General features: G+C 64.3%; 1 protein-coding gene across 2 annotated transcripts in view; it reads left to right on the top strand.

The window, feature by feature from the left end:
* Positions 1-15,510, top strand: part of BRF1 (BRF1 general transcription factor IIIB subunit) — a 39,493-nt gene extending 23,983 nt beyond the window's left edge. Inside the window, exons 6-18 of one of the 2 annotated variants that reach the window (XM_053927977.2) lie at positions 1,673-1,822; positions 2,702-2,795; positions 3,641-3,767; positions 4,224-4,263; positions 4,352-4,444; positions 8,080-8,343; positions 9,626-9,687; positions 10,095-10,176; positions 10,251-10,306; positions 11,083-11,339; positions 11,908-11,959; positions 12,378-12,549; positions 12,923-15,510. In XM_053927977.2, the coding sequence (XP_053783952.1) occupies positions 1,673-1,822; positions 2,702-2,795; positions 3,641-3,767; positions 4,224-4,263; positions 4,352-4,444; positions 8,080-8,343; positions 9,626-9,687; positions 10,095-10,176; positions 10,251-10,306; positions 11,083-11,339; positions 11,908-11,959; positions 12,378-12,549; positions 12,923-12,960 (1,487 nt within the window). In that variant the 3' untranslated portion in view covers positions 12,961-15,510. Of the gene's footprint in view, positions 1-1,672; positions 1,823-2,701; positions 2,796-3,640; positions 3,768-4,223; positions 4,264-4,351; positions 4,445-8,079; positions 8,344-9,625; positions 9,688-10,094; positions 10,177-10,250; positions 10,307-11,082; positions 11,340-11,907; positions 11,960-12,377; positions 12,550-12,922 lie in introns of those variants that run through there. The other variant, XM_053927978.2, reaches the window with a different exon arrangement.
* The last annotated feature ends 5,414 nt before the right edge of the window (positions 15,511-20,924 follow it).

Genomic DNA, 20,924 nt, shown 5'->3' with positions numbered 1-20,924 from the left:
GACTGGCATTTCACTTTGGCCATGTGACCTGTGTTTGTGGTTTGCTGCTTTCTCCCTTGCCTGCTCCTTTCCTTCCCAACGGGACAGTCCCTGTCCCTCCCAGCACCGCCCCCTTTCCTAGTGGGTTTGCTGTGAAATTTTTACCAGTACATTTATTTTTATTTATTCATTTTTTTGTTCCTCACCCAAGGACATTTTTTCATTGCTTTTTTAGAAAGAGAGGAAGGTAGAGAGAAGCGTCAGTGCAGGAGAGAAGCCTCGGTTGGCCGCCCCCAAAGGGGGATCATGTGCGTCCAGACCAGGGGTCGACCTGCAACCCTTTGGTCACAGGACGATGCTCCAACCGACTTACCAGCACCAGCCAAGGCACCCGTACTTTTAACCTTATGTTCAAGTCCACCCAAACTAGGATGAAGTCCTTTGTGTTGCTTTTAAACCCCAGCTCTGATGGTTCTTTTTTTAATTAGAAATCTTACTTGCATCATTTATAAAGCATATCTTGGCTTTCTCCCAAAAACATTTTTTAGTAACCAAATACCAAATAACAAAAACGAAAGAACGAATCTCAAACAAAACGCCCAGGGTGGACATTGGCTGTAACTTCAAGCTGTCCAGCCGCACGCCTGAGCCAGCCTTGTGGTGGCCGACTTGCCACGTGGCCTCGGGGTCTCTGTGCTGTCTGCTCCCCTGGGAAGGGGCTGAGAGGCAGCAGCTGCCTGTGCTGGCTGGATGACGCTCCTGGTGGTGTGACTGCCAGGGGGTGCCCCCTGGTCAGTGTGGGGAGTGCCACTCAGGCCCACTGCAGCCCTCAGGGACCCGTGTTATTCAGAGGCTGCACCAATCTCTGTGGCCTCAGAAACCATCCCTGGGTTTCCTGTGAGCCAAGGCTGGCCGGTGCCAAGTGGCAGTGCTTGCAGAGTCCTGGGGCTCCCAGGGCCAGAGCTCAGTCCTGGAGGCCCTTGGGGACGAGGGCACCCAGTGTGACCAACAGCCAGGGTCTATCTCACCACTTCCTGCTGCGTTTGACGGGTGTAATGAGCTCGCCCACCCCTTCTGTGCTGCCCAGGGCCCCCCATTCTGCCCCTGCTCCTTCCTCCGCCCTCTGCCCCAGCGGCCCCTCTCGAGTGAGGCTTTGTTAGATAGTCCTGTCCGAAGGTCTCACCCCCATGCGCCACATCACCACCCTGCTGCAGCCGCCTCAGTCAGCCAAGTCCGTTAAGTGACTTGGTGCTGCTGCCCTGGAGGCTGTGGCCCCGGAAAGCCTGGTCCTCAGCCTGCGCCAGCCCTGGGTGTGTGTCTCTACCTGCACCCGTGTGCCCGGGGCCCTTAGTAATGAGCAGACACTCAGGTGAGGAGACGCCACACACCCATAGACAAAGAGGTGGAAGACAGAAGCCGACATCCCACAGGAGTGAATGTCAGCCAGTAAATATGTTAGAAATCAGCTCGACCTCACCTGCCGGCCACGAAGTGCCCAAATGAAGCAGTAGCTGCTCAGCCATGGGAGGGGGTGTGCAGTGAGGGTCCCCACCTGCGGGTCAGGGAGGCTGCATGTCCCTGGGGAGCCTGTGTGGTAGAAGGACCGGTGAGGGTGGCCGTGCCGGGGGTGCTGGGGGCATGGTGGCAAGGCCACCTTGTCCAGGACACACAGTGAGGCGTGTGTCTGCCACAGACCCGTGCCTGTACATCCCACGCTTTGCCCACCTGCTGGAGTTCGGCGAGAAGAACCACGAGGTGTCCATGACGGCCCTGAGGCTCCTGCAGAGGATGAAGAGGGACTGGATGCACACGGGCCGGCGCCCCTCAGGCCTCTGCGGGGCAGGTGAGGGGCCTTGGAGTCCGACTGGCCGGGCCCACTGGCCTCTGGGTGGTGGGAGCTGGGTTGTCTCCAGAGCTGCCCCCCAGCCTCCCATGCCCTCAAGGACCTCAGCCTACTCCCAGTTCTCCTCCACTGGCCTGGGGGAGGGGCAGGGCCGTCGGGCTGAAGGGACTGCCAGGCTCCCTTGTCTGGACCTGGGGCTCCACTGCTGGGGCAGCAGTCTCCTGGGCTGGCTCCTTGGCACCAGGGGGCAGCTGTCTGGTGTGTCCTCCGGTGGCAGCCGCTTGCAGATGCTGTTGGGTCCATTGGAGGCCCTGGACCTGCAGCTCACCCAGGGCCCCTCAGGCTGGCAGGGCCCTTGTTCTTCCTCCTGGCCCTGTGCTCAGTGTCTACAGGTCCACTCCTTTCTGGGCACCAACGGCCGTGTTCTCACGATCAGCTACCAGCAGGCTCCATGCTGCCTGAGGCTCATTTTCCACCCCAAGGCCTGGTATCCGAGTTTGCACCCCGCGGTGGTTGCTGCACCCAGCATTCGGCCTCTCCCTCTGTCCCTCAGAGACCTCGGCCCCATCGCCAGCCAGCGTCTCCTGCACAGGCACCTCAGTTGGCAGGTTCCCTCTGGGGAACTCCTTGAAGTTCTCAGGAAACACACTCCGACTCTCCTGTGTTGAACCATGGAGGGTGTGACTCAGCGTGTTGTACACTTTGTAAATCTCGGCAGTTGTGGACAGAGCTGTGCGTGGGCCTCAGCCTCCTGGTGTTTGCATGGACTGTGTAGCCACCGCTGACTAGGCAGAGGATGTCCTGAGTGCAGGGTTGGCCCTGACGCTGGTTCACAATGCATGGTGCATTCTGCTGCTTACTCCCCCGTCTTCCTCCCAGCACTTCTGGTGGCAGCCAGGATGCACGACTTCCGGAGAACCATCAAAGAGGTCATCAGCGTGGTCAAGGTGTGCGAGTCCACGCTGCGCAAGAGGTGAGTGGCTTCTGCTGGGGGCAGGGCTGCCCTCTCCATCAGGCTCGGCCAGGCCTGGGGTCCTAGAGATGGAGCTCTCCATGGTCCTACCTCTTCCTGTGTGGCCAGGACCCCCGCATGGCCAGGTCACAGCGTCGCCACCCTCTGTTCTACAGAGGTCTGTCCTGGACCACACCCCTTTCTGGCAGACATTGTTCTCGCTAAGTCAAGTTCAAGTGATGGTAGTTTATAGACTTTGCAGCTCAAAAGGGTCAGGAAGTGGGCACTGAGGACAGCCTTGCCTGTGTCCTGCTTGGTGTGGCCCAAGGGACGGTCACCTGGAAGCTGGGCTCAAGCATGCCCACCATGTCTGTGTGTGTGAGTGGCCTGGCAAGGCGCTGCTGTGGGGTGCAGGGGTCTCGGCTGCCCCAGCTGTGCCGCTCTGGGACCTGTCCGCCCGCTGCCCTCCCCACAGGTCCTTCTCAGAAGCAGACAGCCCTGTGTGCTTGTGTGACTCACATTTATTTTCTAAATTCTTTTGTTCAGCATTTCGATGCTTATATGGACTGTGGGAAACTGGCCAGGTGGTTGAAAAGTAAACTCCAGTTGGGCATGTGGCCGCAGGCTGGGCTCCTCTCTCCCAGGGCCTCTCCGATCACCTGTGGGAGCCGGGAGGGTGTGTGGCCTTCTCTCCTGGGTCAGGTTTGAGCTGTTGCCAGGACTGAGGAGGGTTCGGGGCCTGTGCTTGCCTTGAGCAGCCCTGCACTGGGCCAGGGACCCCAGACCGCCTGGGGATGTTTGTAAACTGGGTGCTGGTTTAAGTGGCTCTTCAGGGGCGTCAGGTCCCTTTCCCATCTCTGTTCTAGGCTCACAGAATTTGAAGACACGCCCACCAGCCAGCTGACCGTGGACGAGTTCATGAAGATCGACCTGGAGGAAGAATGTGACCCCCCGTCATACACGGCTGGCCAGCGGAAGCTGCGGATGAAGCAGGTGAGCCCACACGCACGCCAGCCACCTGGCCTCACCGTCAGCACTCAAGGCCCTGGTGGCATCCTGCAGTCTGACACTGCACACCCGTGTGGCGGAGCGGCGGGTGTACATGCAGACGAGCGTGTGGGGAGGGGTGTGCACATGGAGGTGCTGGTGTGGGGTGCACAGGGCTTCTTTCCAGATTGTCCCTCTGGGCGTCTAGTGTGGGGTCTGGGGAAGTGCTGCCTCTCCAGGGCCCAGTCACTGAGTCAGAGGACCCCGGGCCACCGCTGCACCACACCTCCTGGCCCCTGACACTGCTGCTGTCTGCTTCCCGTCAGCACCTGTGATGCACAGACCTGGCAAGGCTGGCGTTAGGGGCCCCTGCGTCTGTGCCAGGCCTGCAGGGGCCTGGCAGCGTCCGGTGGGCACTCGGGCCCCTCCTGTCGCTGAGTGCTCTCGTCCTCTCCGTTTCAGCTCGAGCAGGTGCTGTCGAAGAAGCTGGAGGAAGTCGAAGGTAGCCAGCTGCCCTACTGCATGGGTACCATGGGCTCCTTAGCAAAGAGGGTTTGTGCTCACTTTCTGCTCTTAACCTGCCGCTTCAGGTGAAATATCCACCTATCAGGACGCAATTGAGACTGAGCTAGAACACAGCCGGCCAAAGGCCAAGGGGGCCCTGGCCAGCCTGGCACGAGATGGTGAGTCTGCCCCCATACCTGGCCGACTGGGCCACCCCTGCCTACACCCTGTCCACAGCCACGTGTTCCATGTCACGCAGGCCTCGTCACCAGCTGGCCCCCTGGCCCCGTCCAGGGCAGCTCCCCAGCACCCATACCTGCCTGTCTCCTGTCCCAGTTGCCCTGGGCTGAAGCTGTCCCCTCGGGTTCTTGTTCTCGGGCAGAGGCCAGCCCTGCCTGCCTCCCAAGGGGAGGAGCTCAGTCCTGGACACGCAGCTGCCAGCCACCCCAAGCCCCTTCCCACAGTTGCCCCTCAGAGTCTGTCTGTTCCAGTCCTGTCTCATGAGGCCCAGGCCCTGGAGTAGCTGCCAAGTGATGTTTGTGCCAGCTGGACACTCAGTCTGGGTGGCCGATGCCCCCAGGCTCCTCTCCAGGTTCTGGCAGCCGCCGTGGTGTGTTTTTCCCGTGATCTTCAGTCATAATTCCCCAATGCCGCCCCACACTCCGCCCCCACCCCACACAGCCAAAGGAGGCTGGGACCATCCTTGTGGTCACCGTGTCTGAGCCTGCCCTGTGCGGGGGAGTGCTGTCTCCCCTGTCCCTGCAGCGGCTGCTGTCTGTGGGGATGCCGCCTCTGCATGCCTCTGTGCGCCCGGCCTCAGTGCTGGCTCCTCGTGGGGCTTCCCAGCACAGACGGTCCCGACTGGCGGCAGCGCAGCTCGCGAGTCCTGCCCTGACCTGGCGTGGGCGTGCCCGGCAGCTTGAACTCGGGTTTCCCCTGCGGCCCCATCCCCCACGTGGTCATGGGTGTCATGGCCCACCCTCCGCAGGGCACCGTGTTTTGCGGTTTCCCCACACACACACTTCGTGTCTATGAAATGCCCACTTGTGACTCCTGCTCGTGCTGAGAGGACAGGGCAGTGAACCCCGAGATGGAGCTCAGTGTGACAGCCTGGCTCACGGTCATGTTCCGAACTCGGCTCAGGTCGGCCACGGCAGCCGGTCTGCAGGGAAGTGTGGGGGGCGCTCTCCACTCAGGGTGTTTTGACTGGACAGTGCTTGGCTGTGATGCAGACACCATCCTAAGTCAAGGCGCCCCGTGAGAGATGAGGGCCTTCTCCTGCGCTCCCACTGTTCCGCTCAGCGGGTCGGCCCCTGGCTTCTGTTCCGCTGCACCTGCTGTCAGCCCCCAGCACCAGGCAGAGTGAGGTGGTGGCAGCAAGCACATCACGGCTTCCCTGCGGGGTCTTGGTGCCGCCCAGAACTGTGGTGCAGGGCTCTGGGCTGAGATGCCAGGTTCTCCTGGGAAGGGTGTGCACGCCTGCGTGCCCGCTACGTCTTCCGTGTCGGCACTTGGTGTTTCCTCCGCCTGTAGGGCGTGCGCAGGGGGTGTCCTGGGCGGTGGGTGCATCCTGCCTCAGTCTGGGCCTGTCCACTCTCCTGTTGCTGTGCCCGCCCGCCAGCCAGCTGCTCTTCCCACACAGAACGGAATCAAGGTGTGTCTGAGGATGCTTTTCGTTTTATTGGTGACTTTCTCCCTCACTCTTCCTTACGTTACATAGTTTCATTTCGGGGCTCTTTCTAGGTAGGTCATTGAGTTGCTTTGTCTGCAGTTTCATACAGATTTGTTGCTGCTGCTGCCTTAACTCTGTGTGCCCTGCTTCTGCACACACAGCCCGTGGGCGGCTGGGTGCTGGCATTGGCACCGCGCAGGCAGGGCAGGGTGCCGCTGATGTGATGGCGGGTGCTGTCCACCACTCACAGCCGAAGCCGTGGTGGTTCGGCGTGCAGAGTCCAGTGAGGGCCTGCCATGCGCGGGAGGTTTCTGCTTTGTCGTAATTGCGTTTTCCAGGTTATGCCGGGCAGGGCTGCAGGCGCTGCCCCTCCTTTGAGCCATCCACTGCGTGTCTGTGGCCAGGAGTCTTTGGAGACGCTCTAGGGTGGGAGGAGCCCCCTGGCCTGGTCCCCTGTGTCTGTGGGGTGTCTCCCTGCTGACACCTTGGGGGCCCGACCCTCACCGCGCCCTGTGGCCTCCGGAGGACACAGGTGGCCAGTGTCTGAGAAACTTCTGTACTGGCTGTCTAGAGAGCCGTCCCGTCTGCCGCTGCTGCTCTGGCCGCCTCTTCCCCAAGCAGTGGGGGCGCGCTGCGGCCGGGGGCTCCCCCGGAGGTGTTCTCTGGCTCGGGTTCCTGGTGTTTCCTGGCAGCACCTACCTGGCCATGACAAAATGGGCGCGTGCTCCCCCTCCCTCCCAGCCCACCAGCCCCGCCCCCTACCCCACTGCTTCACGATGTCAGGGCGGCAGGCTCTTCATCCACCGACCTGCCAGGTCTGAGCTCGATGGAACAGTACAGGTCTGGCTGCCTTAGGCGGTGGGGCTGCTCCTGGGGTTGTCCACTTGCACCACACCTGCAAGCCCGTGGAAGCCACGGCTACCGTGGGCTCGTTCTGCGTGTTGCTGTGTCCACGTGAAATGTGCAAGGAGGCGAGAGGCCGGGAAGAGCCGGCTGCGCAGCAAGGAGGGTCCTTCTACTGGAGGGGGTGTCATGTGCGTCCAGGACAGAGAGCCACCAGGTGTGTCCAGAAGACGGTCCCCGACACGACTCCCCACTGGGGATGGCAAGGTTGTCCCCCGGGGACACTCACCCAGATGGGAACCGCTTGTGACACTCCACGCCAGCTGAGACTGGATGCTCCAGCACTGTTTGGGGGGCGCTGCGCCACGTGGGACTCCCTGTCCGCTTCATGTGAGTGCGACTGGCACAGAGTGCAGGGAAGGCGGCGCCAGGCAGTCGGGCGTGTGCTTACCCCCAGGATGTCATGGGCGCACGCGTGTCCCTCACGTGTCCTCAGGCTCGCCTGCCCCTCCCTAGGCAGTCACTCGTCTGCCTGTTGCATCTCTGTCGGCTCCCGTCCCTCTTCCTGGAACCCCGCACCAGAGACCGTGGCGGCTGGCCGGCCTGTCCTGGCTGTTGGTGTTGCGGCTGTTCTGGTCCGGGGCTGTCACCCCGAGTGCTGCGGGCGTTCTGGTGCAGCCTCGGTGAGCACGGAGCAGAGGCTGGTGGGCCACGGGCAGGCGAGGGCTTGTCCTGGAGAGCCCACCAGCTGCCTCCGTGGCTGCTCCGTGGGGTGGGGGCCGCTGCTTCCTCGTCATCCAGTGTCGTATTTGCTGGTCCCTATTCAGATCTTTTGCCCATTTTTTACCAGGGTTGTTTTCTTTCGAAGTTCTGAGAGATCTTCACATTTCGTAAATACAGGTCCTGTGTCAGGTGTGTGACCTGCAAGAAGTCTGTGCATTGTCTGTGCCTCGGGAAAGCCCAGCTCACCAGCGTGTGTGGGTTCTGTTCTGTGTCACCTCTGAGCAGTGCACACCTCACCCAAAGTCAAACGTTTCTTGCGTTGTCTTCTGCGCGGTTTGTCTTTTGAGCTGCTGCATCGAGTCTGTGGCTGTCTGGTGTTAGTTTACGTCAGGCAGGAGGTGTTGGCCGTGGTTGATGGCAGGCACCTTTTGTGACAAGGCCATCTGGCGGCGCTCTCTCCCTTCAGGAGCTTGAGTTAGTGGTGTGGATACCCTGTGTGGCTGGTGGGAGTGTCTGCACAAGAGCGGGCTCCCCTGGCCTCTGCGGCTGATGGGTGGTGTGGGGCTGTACCCCCAGGCTCTGTCGAGGACCCTGCAGCCAGCTTGTTTGGCGAGGAGGATGCTGAGGACGAGGAGCTGGAGGCCGCTGCCAGCCACCTGAACAAGGACTTCTACCAGGAGCTGCTCGGCGGCGGTCCTGGGACCTCGGAGGCAGCGGGCAGCCCCAGCGGGAGTGGCAGGCCCCCCGCCCTGGAGTCCCTCCTGGGGCCCCTACCCACGGCAGCCAGCCTGGGCATCTCAGACTCCATCCGAGAGTGCATCTCGCAGAGCGGGGAGCCCAGTGAGTGCTGGGCCAGCGGCGGGTTGGGGACGGGCTCTGGGTTGGGGTCGGGCGAGGGCCACCCTCCTGGCCTGCAGGAGGCGGAGGCAGCCCCCGGTGCAGGGCTGTGGGCTGTGGGCAAGGTGGAGGGCCCAGGGTCGCCGACACCCAATGCCAGCCGGGCGTCCCCCCCCCCCCCCCCCCGGGACTGCTGCCCACTGGCCCAGGTCCTGGCCGGAGCCCTTGGGTTGGGTCGTGGCCGCAGGCTCCTTCCTGCCCCAGGGGACCTGGGAGGCACTTGTGCAGCAGCATCCTGTGCCTCTTAGCTGAGAAGTCAGACACACGTCACAAAGGGCCCACGAGGACAGACTGGTCCCCGTGTTTGTCTAACCTGGTGGGGGCGTGGGGCCTGAGGGCACGGTCCTCGTGGCCAGACGGATGTCTCTCGCTGAGCCCCGTCACCAGCAGGGACAACCAACCACAGAACTGGGACAGCTGTTCCCACCCCTGGCACAGTCACCTACAGCTCTCTAAGGAAAGTGGCTTTGGCTCTGTCAACTCACTTCCGACAGCCGGTCCTGGTCCTTCACTGGGACGACCTCCCCTAGGTGCCACGACGTGGGTTTGCCGACTGAGGGGGCGCCATTCAGGGAAGCTGTTCAGAGGCTTAGATGTGAATCGAATGCTGTGGGTGGGCGGCAGTCCAGTGTGGGCAGGTCCTGCAAAGCTCAGGGCAGAGGGCACATGCAGAGGCCCTGAGGCAGTGGGGACACTGTGACCCTGGAGCAGAAAGAGGCCACTCTGGCTGGAGTGGAGAGAGCAAAGGGCGCAAGGGGGCCTTGGCAGGGCCTCAGCGGGGAGCGTCCCAGACAGCCTGTTTCGGGTGGGCTGGCACCAGCGGGACTTCGCGGAGGACCTCGGGTGGCGAGGGGCAGCAGACAGGAGGGGCCACCCTGATCTCTGAGACTTGAGGATGGTGCTGTCGACCCAGCTAGGGCAGGAAGGGTGGCTGACAGGCTCTGGGTAGTCTTGAGAGCAGTCGGAGGATCCCCTGGGCGGTTGAGCAGAGACCTGGTGGAGCGCCCTCTCCTGGTCTGGAAGCTGCTCCGGACAGGAAGCACAGGGCATGTGTGCTCAGTGGCCCCATTTAGTGACCTGCTTCCTCCGGGCAGCATGAGGTCATCCGCTCATCTCCCTGCTCGAGGGAGAGCAGTGTCCGCCCCACAGCGGCGAGGGTGGAGCAGCGTTATGAGAGCCTAGGTGGTACTGACACGTGCTGACCAGAAGCCGTGCTTCCCTCTAGAGGACACTTCGGGGGACGGCGAGCTGGACCTCAGCGGCATCGACGACCTGGAGATCGACAGGGTGAGTGCGGGCTGTGACACAGGTATCAGTCCCGCTGTGATCGTGTGCTGAGGCCCCACCAGTCACAGGGACTCGGACCCGAGTGCCCCCACAGCTTCAGACCCCCAGTCCCCGGGCCGCGGGTGCGCAGGGCCTGCGGCAGACGAGGTCTGTCCCTGCTCTCAGGACGTCGCACCGAGGACCACCCGTTAGTTTCCAAGGTGGCCTCCGGGGCCCTCAGCTCGCTCCCTTATTGGGACCAGGGGCGAGCAGCATGGGGGACACCACGTGCTCCCAGGGGGCGAGCCATTAGTGTGGCGCACGCGCCCTCCTTGGTCAGGGCCCGCTGCCCAGCCAGTTGCCCAAGTGGGAGGGGCGTCTGTGGCTGAGGTGGAGCAAGCGCTGAGCGTGCTGTGCGCTCTGCCCAGTATATCCTGAATGAGGCGGAAGCCCGTGTGAAGGCTGAGCTGTGGATGCGGGAGAACGCCGAGTACCTGCGGGAGCAGAGAGGTATGTGCCCGGCCCCCACTCAGGCCCCCCCAGGTGCCAGGCCCTCGCTGACCCAGTGCTTGTCGGCCTTTCAGAGAAAGAAGCACGGATTGCAAAGGAGAAGGAGCTGGGTGTGTACAAGGAGCAGAAGGTAGGGGCCCACCTGCCCTTCAGCTTCAGGGGCAAGCCCCAGGCAGGCTGTCAGCGGGTGCTGAGGGTCCCCATCTTGCCACCCATCCAGTTAGTCACAGTGAGGGGCTGAGCTGCTACTATGTGGCTGGATGGTGCCATCCAGCCAGGGAGCTCCCAGGTGGGGTAGGGGGTGGGGGCAGCCAAGCCTGTGACTGAGCCAGAGAGCCAGGGCCTGGCCTGTGGCTGCCGGGAGGCTGCCCTTGAGAGCCTTTCTGGACTCGTTGGGAGCCAGGGTCAGTGTTCGGGCTGCCAGAAGCCTGGCTGGGGTCATTGGCCCATGACGGGCCACATGTAGCAGCTGGTGAGCTGGATAGGTGGATTGGGGGGCTGCTGCAGGTGGTTTGCAACTCGGTGGTTTGCAGCTCGGTGGTTTGCAGCTCAGTGGTTTGCAGGTGGTCTGGGGACCACACCTCCCTGCCAGCAACGCAGCCAGAGCACAGGACACCTGGCCCCCTGTCTACTGGGTCTGGCGGGGTGCAGCATGGCAGTGTGGGGGCACTTTGCAGCACCAGGCCAGGCTTCCTGCTGACGGTGGGTGCTGTCTGGGGCCCTGCTCCCTGGACAGGGTGCAGTTGGGCAGCATGGGGCACTCCCTCCCCCACACCCAGGAGAGGAAGAGGAGGGCTTGGCCTTAGATTGCTGAGCCCTGTCCTCCCCTGGCGTCCTGGGCAGTAGCTAGGGGTTTGAGGGCACCAACTGTGGCCACGGTGGGCATGACTGGTGTGTCCCCTCTAGCCCAAGAAGTCTTGCAAGCGCAGGGAGCCAATTCAGGCCAGCACGGCCGGTGAGGCCATCGAGAAGATGCTGGAGCAGAAGAGGATCTCCAGCAAGATCAACTACAGCGTGCTCCGTGACCTGGACAGTAAGGGCGGGGGCGGTACGCAGAGGCCGGACGCACGGCCCGAGGACAGGGCCGGCGCCAGGAAGCTGCCTCGGAGGAAGAAGCCGGCCGGCAAGAGTGGGGCTGACCCCATGACCAGCGTGGGGAAAAGGTGTCACGCTGGGTGGGCAGGATGGGGCAGGAGTCCGCATGCTGGGGACCACACTGGTGGCACCCACTGCCCAGGAGTCTGCGTGCCAGGCTGGGCTCTGGGGGGGCCTGGGGCCCAGCAGGTGTAGCGGGTCCTCTGAGCCCCTCCAGCCCCCAGCGGAGTGTGTGGCCCCAGCTGGGCCTGTAGGGGAGCAGCTGCAGTGCACACTGCCCTGCTCCCAGCCCTGGGGTGCTGGGGTCCTGGGCACTCAGGGGAGCCCGCCTCCTCTCAGGTGGGGGTCCCAACCATCCCCCTGGGGTGGGTCAGCAGCACTGAGGAGCTCTGGGGTATTTCCCCCTCGGTCCCTTGCAGGTGACAGTGGGGCAAGATTCCCTGGCTGAGCGTCTAGGGGAGGGAGAGCAGACCCAGTGAAAGAGGGCTGTTAGCACAAGTCAGGGTACCCCTGCTGTGAGCCATGGGGTGGGTGGAGGGGCACCAGAGTTGTTTGACTTGGAGGAGAGGGGCAGACCAGGGCTCCAGAGTACTGCTCCTCCTCTCTCTCACCCCTCCCTCCTCTGATTCCCTGCAGGCTGAGGCCGTTCGTGTCTGCACAGCCAGCGAAGAAGGCAGCCCTGGGAGAGGTAGGTGTGTGGACACGGGGGTGGGGCCTTGCACTGGGAGGGCGGGGCCTGGGGTGGTAGGAGCTCCAGCCACAGCGCTCTTGTGGGCAGGGGGCAGAGCGTCCTGAGCCCAGGGCACCCAGGAGAGGTGTCCTGAGACCACTCTCCTGGGGCCTGTGGTTGTTCCTCCCGGCCACGCCTCTGGGGAGTGAGGCCATGGCCCCCGGTCCAGCCCGCCTGCGCCAGCCTTCCCTGCCTGGGTGGCACCCTTGTCTGGGGGCCGGGCCCTCCAGGGATGGGGCTCAGGGCCTTCTCTCCTTGTGGTCAGGGCTCTGGTCTGGCCCAGGAAGCCGAAATAGAGAGGCAGCGAGGGCTTGGCGGGGGGCAGGTCAGGGAGCCTGCTCATCACTCTGCCCCAGAACCCGCGTCTCTCTCGCAGACCCTGCTCCCAAGCACCCCCACCCCGGGAGCCGAGCCTGTGAGGCCCTCAGCAGTGGTAGTGGAGAGCGGGCCCGTGTCGTACCACCCTGAGGAGGACGCCGAGGAGGAGGACCCAGACGAGGAGGACGGGGAGCCCTGCGTCAGTGCCCTGCAGATGCTGGGCGGCAGTGGTGAGGGCCCGCAGGGCCAGTGGGACTGTCGTGGGCAGGGTCGTCCAGGGAAAGGGCACCGGCCATCTGCCCGACAGCCCTACACTGAGGCCTGTGGGCTGCACACGCGGCCCCTTTCACCCTGGAAGGAAATCTGAACGAAGACACTTGAATTTGGCGGCCCTTGGTGTGCCAGGCAGAGGTGGCCAGGCCCTCCCCACCGGGGAGACCATGGGTGCTGGGCAGGCAGGGGTGGTCCGTCCCGCACAAGTAGAGTGTACAGCCACGGCCCAGCAGCTGGTACCAGAGCCTCCGGGGGGCAAGGGAGGGACGCCTGGACGGTCCAACTGCACAGCCCTCCTCAGCGGCCACGGTTGTCCTTTCTGGTTTGCAGATTACGGCTGTGATGGTGACGATGACGATGGCTACTAAGGCGTGACCCCACAGTGGGCAGTGTCCTGGTGGTGGACTCTGCTGGCGTCTGAGAAGTCAGGCAGGGCCTCGGGCCCACAAGCGTGAGCGCGGAGACTCCTGTGTGTGAGGCGCTGCCCCGCCTGCTCCGCAGCCTCGTGCGGGGTCGGGCACAGCGCTCACGAATAGTGTGAGGCGCATTTCTGTCCAGAACAGGGGACTGGACCGCTGCCCTCAGGTGACTGGTCAGACGTAGGTCTCGTGGCCCAAGAGCCCTCTGCAGGCGTGACTGTGGAGTCTCCTGTAAGGAAACTGAGGCACAGAGAGGCCAGCTCCTGTCCCAGTGAGTGGGGCCAGGGGGGCTCCAGAACTCTGGTCTCTGCCCCTCGTATGGCTGGGTGCCCTGCACCTGCCACCTTACTGTCACTGAGAAGCACTGTGTCTACTCACCCCTCTGCTGGTCTGGGGCTGGTCCTGGACCTCCAGCTGCTGTGCTCAGCCCGACCCCAGCCTCCCTCCCGCCACTTCTGTGCTGGGACCAGGCAGAGCTACACCCCACCCATGAGTCCAGAGGGCCTGAGCCAGGAGAGCGGTGGCCGCCCATGTCTGTGCTGGCCTCTGGCCCAGCACCCCAGAGGGGAGGCAGGCAGGGCCCTAAGCTGGGCCATCCTGCTCCAGAGGGTTCCCGCCGCCCAGTACCAGCCAGGGGCCAGGCCACGGCTGGGGGGTGCCCAGAGACCATTGCCCAGGTTTCAGCTGGGTTGTCTCTGCTCTGGATGTGTCTTTGAGGGCCAGGCCTTGGCCCTTGCTTGCTGCCTCAGGAGAGTGTGGCCTCAGTGCAGGCCACCCCACACTGCCTCGCCGGGCCAGCGCTCCATCCCCTGGGGTAGGCTGGGCCTCCTCTAAGAGTCGGAGAGTCTGAGGTCAGGACGTGAAGGCCGTGTGTCCGCAGCCCTCTGGAGCTGGCTGGCACCCTGGGCCACCTGGGAGGTAGATGGGGGCTGGGTTCCAAGCATGGGAAGATGCTACTCGAGCAGAAACCCACTGAGGCTGTGGTCTGTGATTCTGTGTGTGGCTTTGTGGACTGCCCCAGAGGGACATGGCCCCAGGGAGGCTGGAGGGGCAGGTGGGGCTGGAAGATGGCTTATGGGAAGGGGGTTCTGTGGCGGGCAGCATGGCCTGGCATGTGTGGCGGAAGCAGGAGTCCAGCCCCGGGGAGGGGGTACTGGTGGGGAAGAGCTGTGCCCTGGTGGGGGTGGGGGGGCAAGGGGCACCTGGCGTAGGGTCCTCGAGCCGTGGGGCCAGCGCCATGGACATGCAGGCGGCAGGTGATGGGGGAGGCCAGCGGCTGGACAGTACCTGTGTGCAGGTCACCGCTGCCACACCTGTTGGTCTGAGGGGGACTTGTGTCCTCCTCCACCCATACTGGCATTACCCTGCCCACCCTGGTGACCTGTTCTATCAGGCCCAGGGTCGGGGGCAGGGCCCCCAGCACTCACATGTCTGGATGACCCAAAGTCGGGTCCTTCCAGCTGCTGGCCCAGAGGTGGCCCCGGGCCTGACATCTCACTGGAGGGGCTGTGGCTGCTGCTCCAAGCCTCTGCCCCAGGGGCTGGCACAGGACTCCCCCATCTCCAGCCCTGGAGCCTCCCTGTCCTGCGCTGAGCGGAGCCTCTGCTCTGATGTCCCAGGGGTCAAGGTCAGCATAGATGCTGGGGTAAACTCAAGGGCTCCTCCATGGTTCCTGGCAGGTCTCAGCTGAGGCCAAAGAGGCAAAGGGGCTTGAGTGATGGCCCACGGTCACCCAGCTGGGCCCACACACCTGACAGCCCCTGCCGCCTGCGGCCCCGTGGTGGGTTCTGGATGAGACAGGCCTCCAAGCAAACTGCAGGGCCGATGGCCACCCCACACTCCCAGGAGCACCCAAGGGCCTCCAAGAGCAAAAGCCTGCTGATGCCTCTGCCCTTCGGAGCCCTGCCCACCTGCCGTCACAGGTCCTGGGCCACACCACTCCATCCAGGCTCCCTCAGACCAGGCTTCCTCACCCTGGAGGCTGAGGCACTGGCACAGCAGCCTGCCCCTCCTCTAGGTGCCACCCCCACCAGTTGATCCCTGGTGCTGTTGGGTGGGCAAAGGCTGTCAGGCCAGGTCTGACCCAGGGGCTATTTCATGGGGGTGGGCCTGGGTCAGGACAGTCTGCCTGGGCCCAGCAAGGGTGCGGAGGGGGATGGCCATCCTTCCGGCTGCTGCAGCACAGAGGGGCCTCAGGGTCACAGCGGGACAAACTCAGGGACTTACACTGTGGCTGTGGATCCACAGTGGGGATGGGCTACCCAGGGATCTGCTCCTGAAGGTTCCTCCTGGCAACTGGACCACATCACCCGCGCTGTGGGAGAGCTGGTGTGCAGCTCCACTCTGCCCTGCCCCCTGGGGGCCAACTCCACCCAGTGTCAAGACTGACTTTTGCCCAGGCTGGTCCTCACCAGTCTTCCTGTTTCCAGGCCCCAACTGGGGTCCCCAGCCCCCAAGAACACCCCATTCTCTGAACAATAAAAAGCACAACCCACAGAACCATGGGCACGTGTGAGGGCTGGGGCTGGGACTGCTCCTGTCAAGGCCCTGAGCACGCGGTCCCGTCTGCAGGGCTACGCAGCTCCACCACAGCTGCTCTGCCACGGCCACACCCCACGTGGGCTCCCCAGCTTGCTGTCCTTGTCCTCAGCGCCCCCACCTCCTGCCCTTCCTGGGTCTCAGGACCCCTTCACCTGGCAAGACAGTGGAGCCCTAGTGTGGGAAACACCGCCAGCCCCACTGCAGGACTGGCCCCAGGTCCCAGGCAGCAGGGGCCAGGAGTGCCTGCCAGGGGCCCAGCCACTCCAAGACTCTCGGCGCTCTTGCACGTGCACCCTGATCCCTTGGGGGACACCAAGAGGGTCCAGCTGGTTCCCATGGGGTGGGCCCCTGGGCCCAGCTTCTATGCTGTGGGGGCTGGGATGTGCCTGCGTGTGGCCAGCAGTGTCCAACTGGTCAGGGCCTGTCTGGTGCCATCTGGTGTCTACGTGTCTGAAGGGCTGGCCGGCCCCTGGGGATGCCTGGGTCCCTGCCAGGCTGGTAAGGGGCGAGGGCTGAGGCCTCAGGCTCTGACTGCCCACCCAGGTCCTTCAAAGGGCAGAATGCAGGCTCTTTATGGCTTTCCTGCTGGGAGAGGGACTTGGCTCAGGAAGCCATTGTCCCCACACAATGGGCCCCTGGGGACCTGTGAGGGCAGGGGCCCCAGATTGGTAGAATCTGTCCCTGAACCTGACCTTTGCCCTGATCCTGTCAGTGACCTGACACTGTCCTCAGCACCCTCTCACGGCCACCCCAGCCTGCTGGCCCAGCCAGTGGACACTACGGTGTGAGAGCAGGGTGCCAGGGAGGGGCTGGCAGGAGTGCCCTGAAGCTCGGCAGGCCTGTGGGCAGGTGTGACCACAACCGGGCTGAGGTCCAAGTGAGAGTGTGCCGGGCTGGCCAGGGGCAGTGCTGGGCTGCATGGGGACTTGCTTCCTTGGCAGTGAGGGGCTCTTTCCCTGACCAGACTGAGTAATCTGTCCCCACTTGAGGTCTTGGTGAATTGGCATTGTCTGCAGGGCGCCTGCCTGGGTGGGGCCTGGGAAAAGAACCGCCTGGCACATCACGGGGCAGCTGCCATGGCCTCTTCACCCCAACACCCCAGGTAGAGCAGTGAGGTGGAACTGAGCCAGCGGCTGGAGGGACACCCCTGGGGTCGGCAAAGGCCAGGCTTGGGCAGGGCCCCAGTATCAGGCAGGGCCTGAGTGGTGGGCCCTGTGACTGTGTTAGGGGATGGGGGGCAGTGGGTGCTCGGCAGCAGGCGAAGAGTTTGGGATGACGTGAGGACCCACGGGGTGCAAGTCTGGAGCTCAGCGGCTGTGGCAGCGTTCCAGGCCCCTGGGCGCGCACAGGCTGGTGGGCCCTCCCACAGAGCTGTAGACCGCTATCACTGTCCCCGGGTCCCTGAATGTTAGGGAGGGCATGGTGGTCACATGGTCCAGGACACAGGGCCCTTGGGACTGCCATGCACGTGGGGGCACAGCCATGCCAAGCACTCCTTCCCAGTCTGGCAGGCTCCTGAAGTGCAGGAGGCATCAGGGCCTAACCACCAGGCGGCGCTGCAGGACGCCCAGGTGGGCCAAGTGGTGGGAGCCTCCTTGCAGGGGGTGGGGGTGTGTGGGGGGGGGCATGTGGGGTCAGTGCTGTGAGGTGCCCCCTCCAGGGAGGGGCAGTTCTTTGGGAAGGAGTCCTCAGACAGCTGGTTTGTTTGCCATTTACATCTGCTCCAGGGCAGACCTCTGGCACGGGGTGGGGGTGGGGGGCAGGGACCTGTGTGTTCAGACTGAGGGGAACCTTTGGGGCCTCAGTCTCCTCCCCAACTTCAGTTCCATCCTTCCCCAGGGTGTCTCAGGTGCACTGGGCCATGGGTGGGGGTGGTGGGGTGGGTTCTGTCAGGGCAGCAGACTGGGTTTCCACTAAGGGTCCCATAATGCTCAGAGACTAGTTCAGGGGAGTGGGGACGTCCCTCTGGAGGCCCCAGGGTGGGAGGGGTAGGCCAGAGGACTTCCTGGAGGAGGAGGGGTCCACATTGGGGTGCAGAAGAGGCCAGTGGGCCGCTGACCTGGGGCCTGGTGACAGGTCATTCGAGGCAGGAGGCGAGGGCCTCAGTGTGGAGGGGCAAGGTTCCTGGAGGTTGGGGTATCATGCTTGTGTGGGGGTACGGCTGAGCCTATGGTGGGGAGCAAGCATGCGGCAGAGGTGAGAGAGTGTGTTCAGCTCTGGTGGGCCCTGCCCCTGGCCCCACGCTGCTTGCTGCAGGCCCTTGGGGTTGGGGGCTGGACAAGTGGGTGGGGCACCTCAGCCCTGCTGCCTGGCGATGGGGAAGATGCTGGTGGGTGGGGAATGGAGGGTGGCCAGGGTTGGGGACCCCGCCAGGGCTCTTGGGACAGAGAGCAGCCAGCCAGGTGCAGGCTGGTGGGGGCAGGTGGGCAGGTGTTGGTCAGGACAGCCCCTTGGCAGGCTCTCGGTGAGTGCTGTGGACCTGGAGTTACAAAGTCAGAAGCCGCTGGGCTCCCACTCCCTGCAGCCCGAAAGCAGGGCTCAGTGCTGGGCAGGGACCTGGTAGGCCAGTGTCTGCCCATGCAGGCTCTAGTGTCCATGGCCGTGCCTGGCTGTGCCCAAGAAGGAAGACACTGTGAGACATTGAAGTGGGCTGGGGGGTCCCAGGCGGCTGCCGGCAGGAAGGGCAGTACAAGCGTTGAGGCTGAGTGGAGGGGCGTGTGCCCGTCCGAGGTTTAGGCTGTGCCACCTGCCCTGGCCTCAGACGGGTCATGGTTTCCCAGGGGGTGAGGTGCTCACAGCTCCTTGCAGGAGGGGCAGGCAACCAGCTGGGGCTACCTGGCTCCTTGGAGGGCGTGACCCCAGGCCTCTGAGCAGGAGTTTGCACAGTGTTTCTGAGGCACCCCCACTGGCACGGGCAGGCCTCAGGCGCCCTAGCACTTGGCCATGGCCTAGGCCCCCGCCCGCTGGCCCACCGGAGAGCCCCACTGCTAGCGATGCTGTGCTCGCCGCCGCCCATGTCGCCAGCACTCTCCACGCAGTCCGTTACCCTCCCCACTCCACCTCCGGGATGTGGGCACAGTCACCTCTTACACCTTCTCCCTGCCAGGACTGGCCTCCAGTGGCCACTTCTCCACAGCCACTGCCACCGTCACAGCACAGCGGAGTGGGCAGGACAGGCCTGAGAGCAGCAGGTGTCAGCTCGAGGCCCCCATCCTGGTGGGGGCCTTGCCCAGGGCCTGGGTGCCTCCCCCTGCCAGCCACAGCTGTCCACCTGTGCTCCTGGGTTCTGCCCTGCAGACACTGGCTTCTCCCTGACTCCAGCCTGGGTCAGGGGTCCTCCCTCCTCCTGCTGGGTTTGCCCTCTCTGCCCTCTTCCCCTGAGAAATGCAAAATGGGTGTCACCTCCAAGAAGCCTTCCATGCCCACCAACTCTCCATGGCTGGGTCTGAGCTCTCTCCTGGGTCCTGTGGCCTGGGAATGTCTCTGTCCTGACCCTGCCCACCCTGCATCATCTCTGTCCTGGGTGGGGAAGGGCTCCCCCCAAGCCAAGGGCTTGTCGAGGAGAGGGTCTGCTGGCTGGTGGATGCAGTGCCAGAAATGCTGGCAGAGCTCTCCAATGCTGCCCTGCCTGGGGCTCCTCACCCTGCCCAGGAAGAGAGCCTGTCTCTGTTCCCCCAGACCTACAGGTCTTGTCCCTCTCAGCCCCCCTGCCTCTGTGGCTTTCTAACTCAGGGGTGGCCGGGTGCTGGGCTCCTTCTAGAAGATGCTGGGGCCCCACCTCCAGCACGCCCACACTTGCCACTTGCCCTGGTTAGAGATGGGCATCTGCCTCACAAGGGCTGCGGAAGAGGGCGCCCCTGGGCTGTGAGCCAGCGCAGAGACCGCTGCCTTCCGCTGTATGGCTCAGGTGTAGGCAGTCCCCCACTGCTCCCTTGCAGCTGGCTCTCGGGCCCGGGTGCACTTTTGTGCTGGGAGCCCAGGACTTGCAGCCCTCAATGCAGAATCCCGAGAAAATAGGGCCCTGAGTGGCCTCCCGGAAGGCTTACCGGGACCCTGACCCCCCGACCCTCTCCCGCCCCTGCAGGCGTGAGAACCAGGCTGCCCGCCCCCGCCCCCCACCCTGTCCCGGGCACAGCGAGCCTCCCGAGACCCTTGCAGATAGCCCAGCGCAGGGACCAGCAGGGCGGCCCTCTGGGGCCGCCGTTTTCCTCGAACGAGGTGAAAGAGGCGCAGCGAGGTGCCGGGTGTCCCAGCTGCAGGACTTCCGACGGTCTTTGGGGGAGACAGCGGACCACACGCCCTCTCCAACGCCGGCCCCGTCCGCCGCGCAAGGGCCAGGCGGACCCCCGAACGCCGGCCTGAGGGCGGGGCCGCGGGGCGGGGCGGGGCGGGGCCGCTCCCAGGGAGCTGCCGAATTGGTCCCCGTTAGCCCCCAGCCTGCGGGACGAGCAGCGCCAGCCTCGCGCTCCGGCCGCGGGTGGCGGGCCTGGGGAGCTCACGGAGGCCCGGCGTCGCGGAGCTGGGTCTTATCAGCGCGGGCAGCTGGCGGCCTATCCGTGCGCGAGCGCCCCGGCCCAATTCAATGGCCATTGTCCGCCGGCCTCTTTGTTCAGGAGGCGGCCACTTCCTGTGGGGCCGGGCCGGGACAGGCGGGCGGAAACGCTCCGAGCCGCGGCCTGGACTCCGAGGCCGCCCCAGCCTGGGGTCAAAAGCGATGGCCACCTCCCCCCACCCCACCCCTCGCCATGGGGCGTCCTGGGCTTGGAGCCGGGCAGGGAGCGAAGCTGGGTCAGCCCAGCCCTCTCCTCTGGTCAGGGGTCAGTGTGCCGGCTGCAGAGCAGGCGGACGGGCATGTCCCCTCCTGTGGCGTCCCTGACGGAGACCCTGTATGGGGTGCGCCTCCCAGTCTGTCTTCTACCCCGATCCCTGGCAGGGGCTGACAGGCTCCAAGAGGGTGACGACAGCATCACGCAGTACTCAAGCCCCGGGGGATGGAATCCCAGCTCCCACCGTTTCCCTACCGCTCGAGAAGCCCGCTCAGGACTCCAGGCTGGGATGCTGGGCTGTATGCAACATGGAGGAGGGGGGCGTGAGGGCCCAGGGCCCAGGTTGGGGAGCACCTGTCCCACCTTCCCTGGGCTGGGCCCTGCCTTGCAGTTCTGCCCCCCCCCCCCCCCACAGGCAGTCTCCTTGGGCCCTCAGCAACCTTCCCTCTCCCTTGTCCTCTGTGCCCCTGGGTCAGCTCCATGAGGATTGATGGGGCCTCAGGCAGGCGCTTGCCCACAGTTGGGAGTGAGTGGGTGATTGGAGCCGTCCTGCACTGCGGCTCACCAAGCCTAGCCAGGTTGGCTGAGGCAAGACAGCTCTCTGCA

The sequence above is a fragment of the Desmodus rotundus genome, chromosome 7 (assembly GCF_022682495.2).
Source record: "Desmodus rotundus isolate HL8 chromosome 7, HLdesRot8A.1, whole genome shotgun sequence".
Lineage (NCBI taxonomy): Eukaryota > Metazoa > Chordata > Mammalia > Chiroptera > Phyllostomidae > Desmodus > Desmodus rotundus.
Note: the sequence above shows the minus strand (reverse complement) of the source record. Positions and strands in the feature narration are given on the sequence as shown.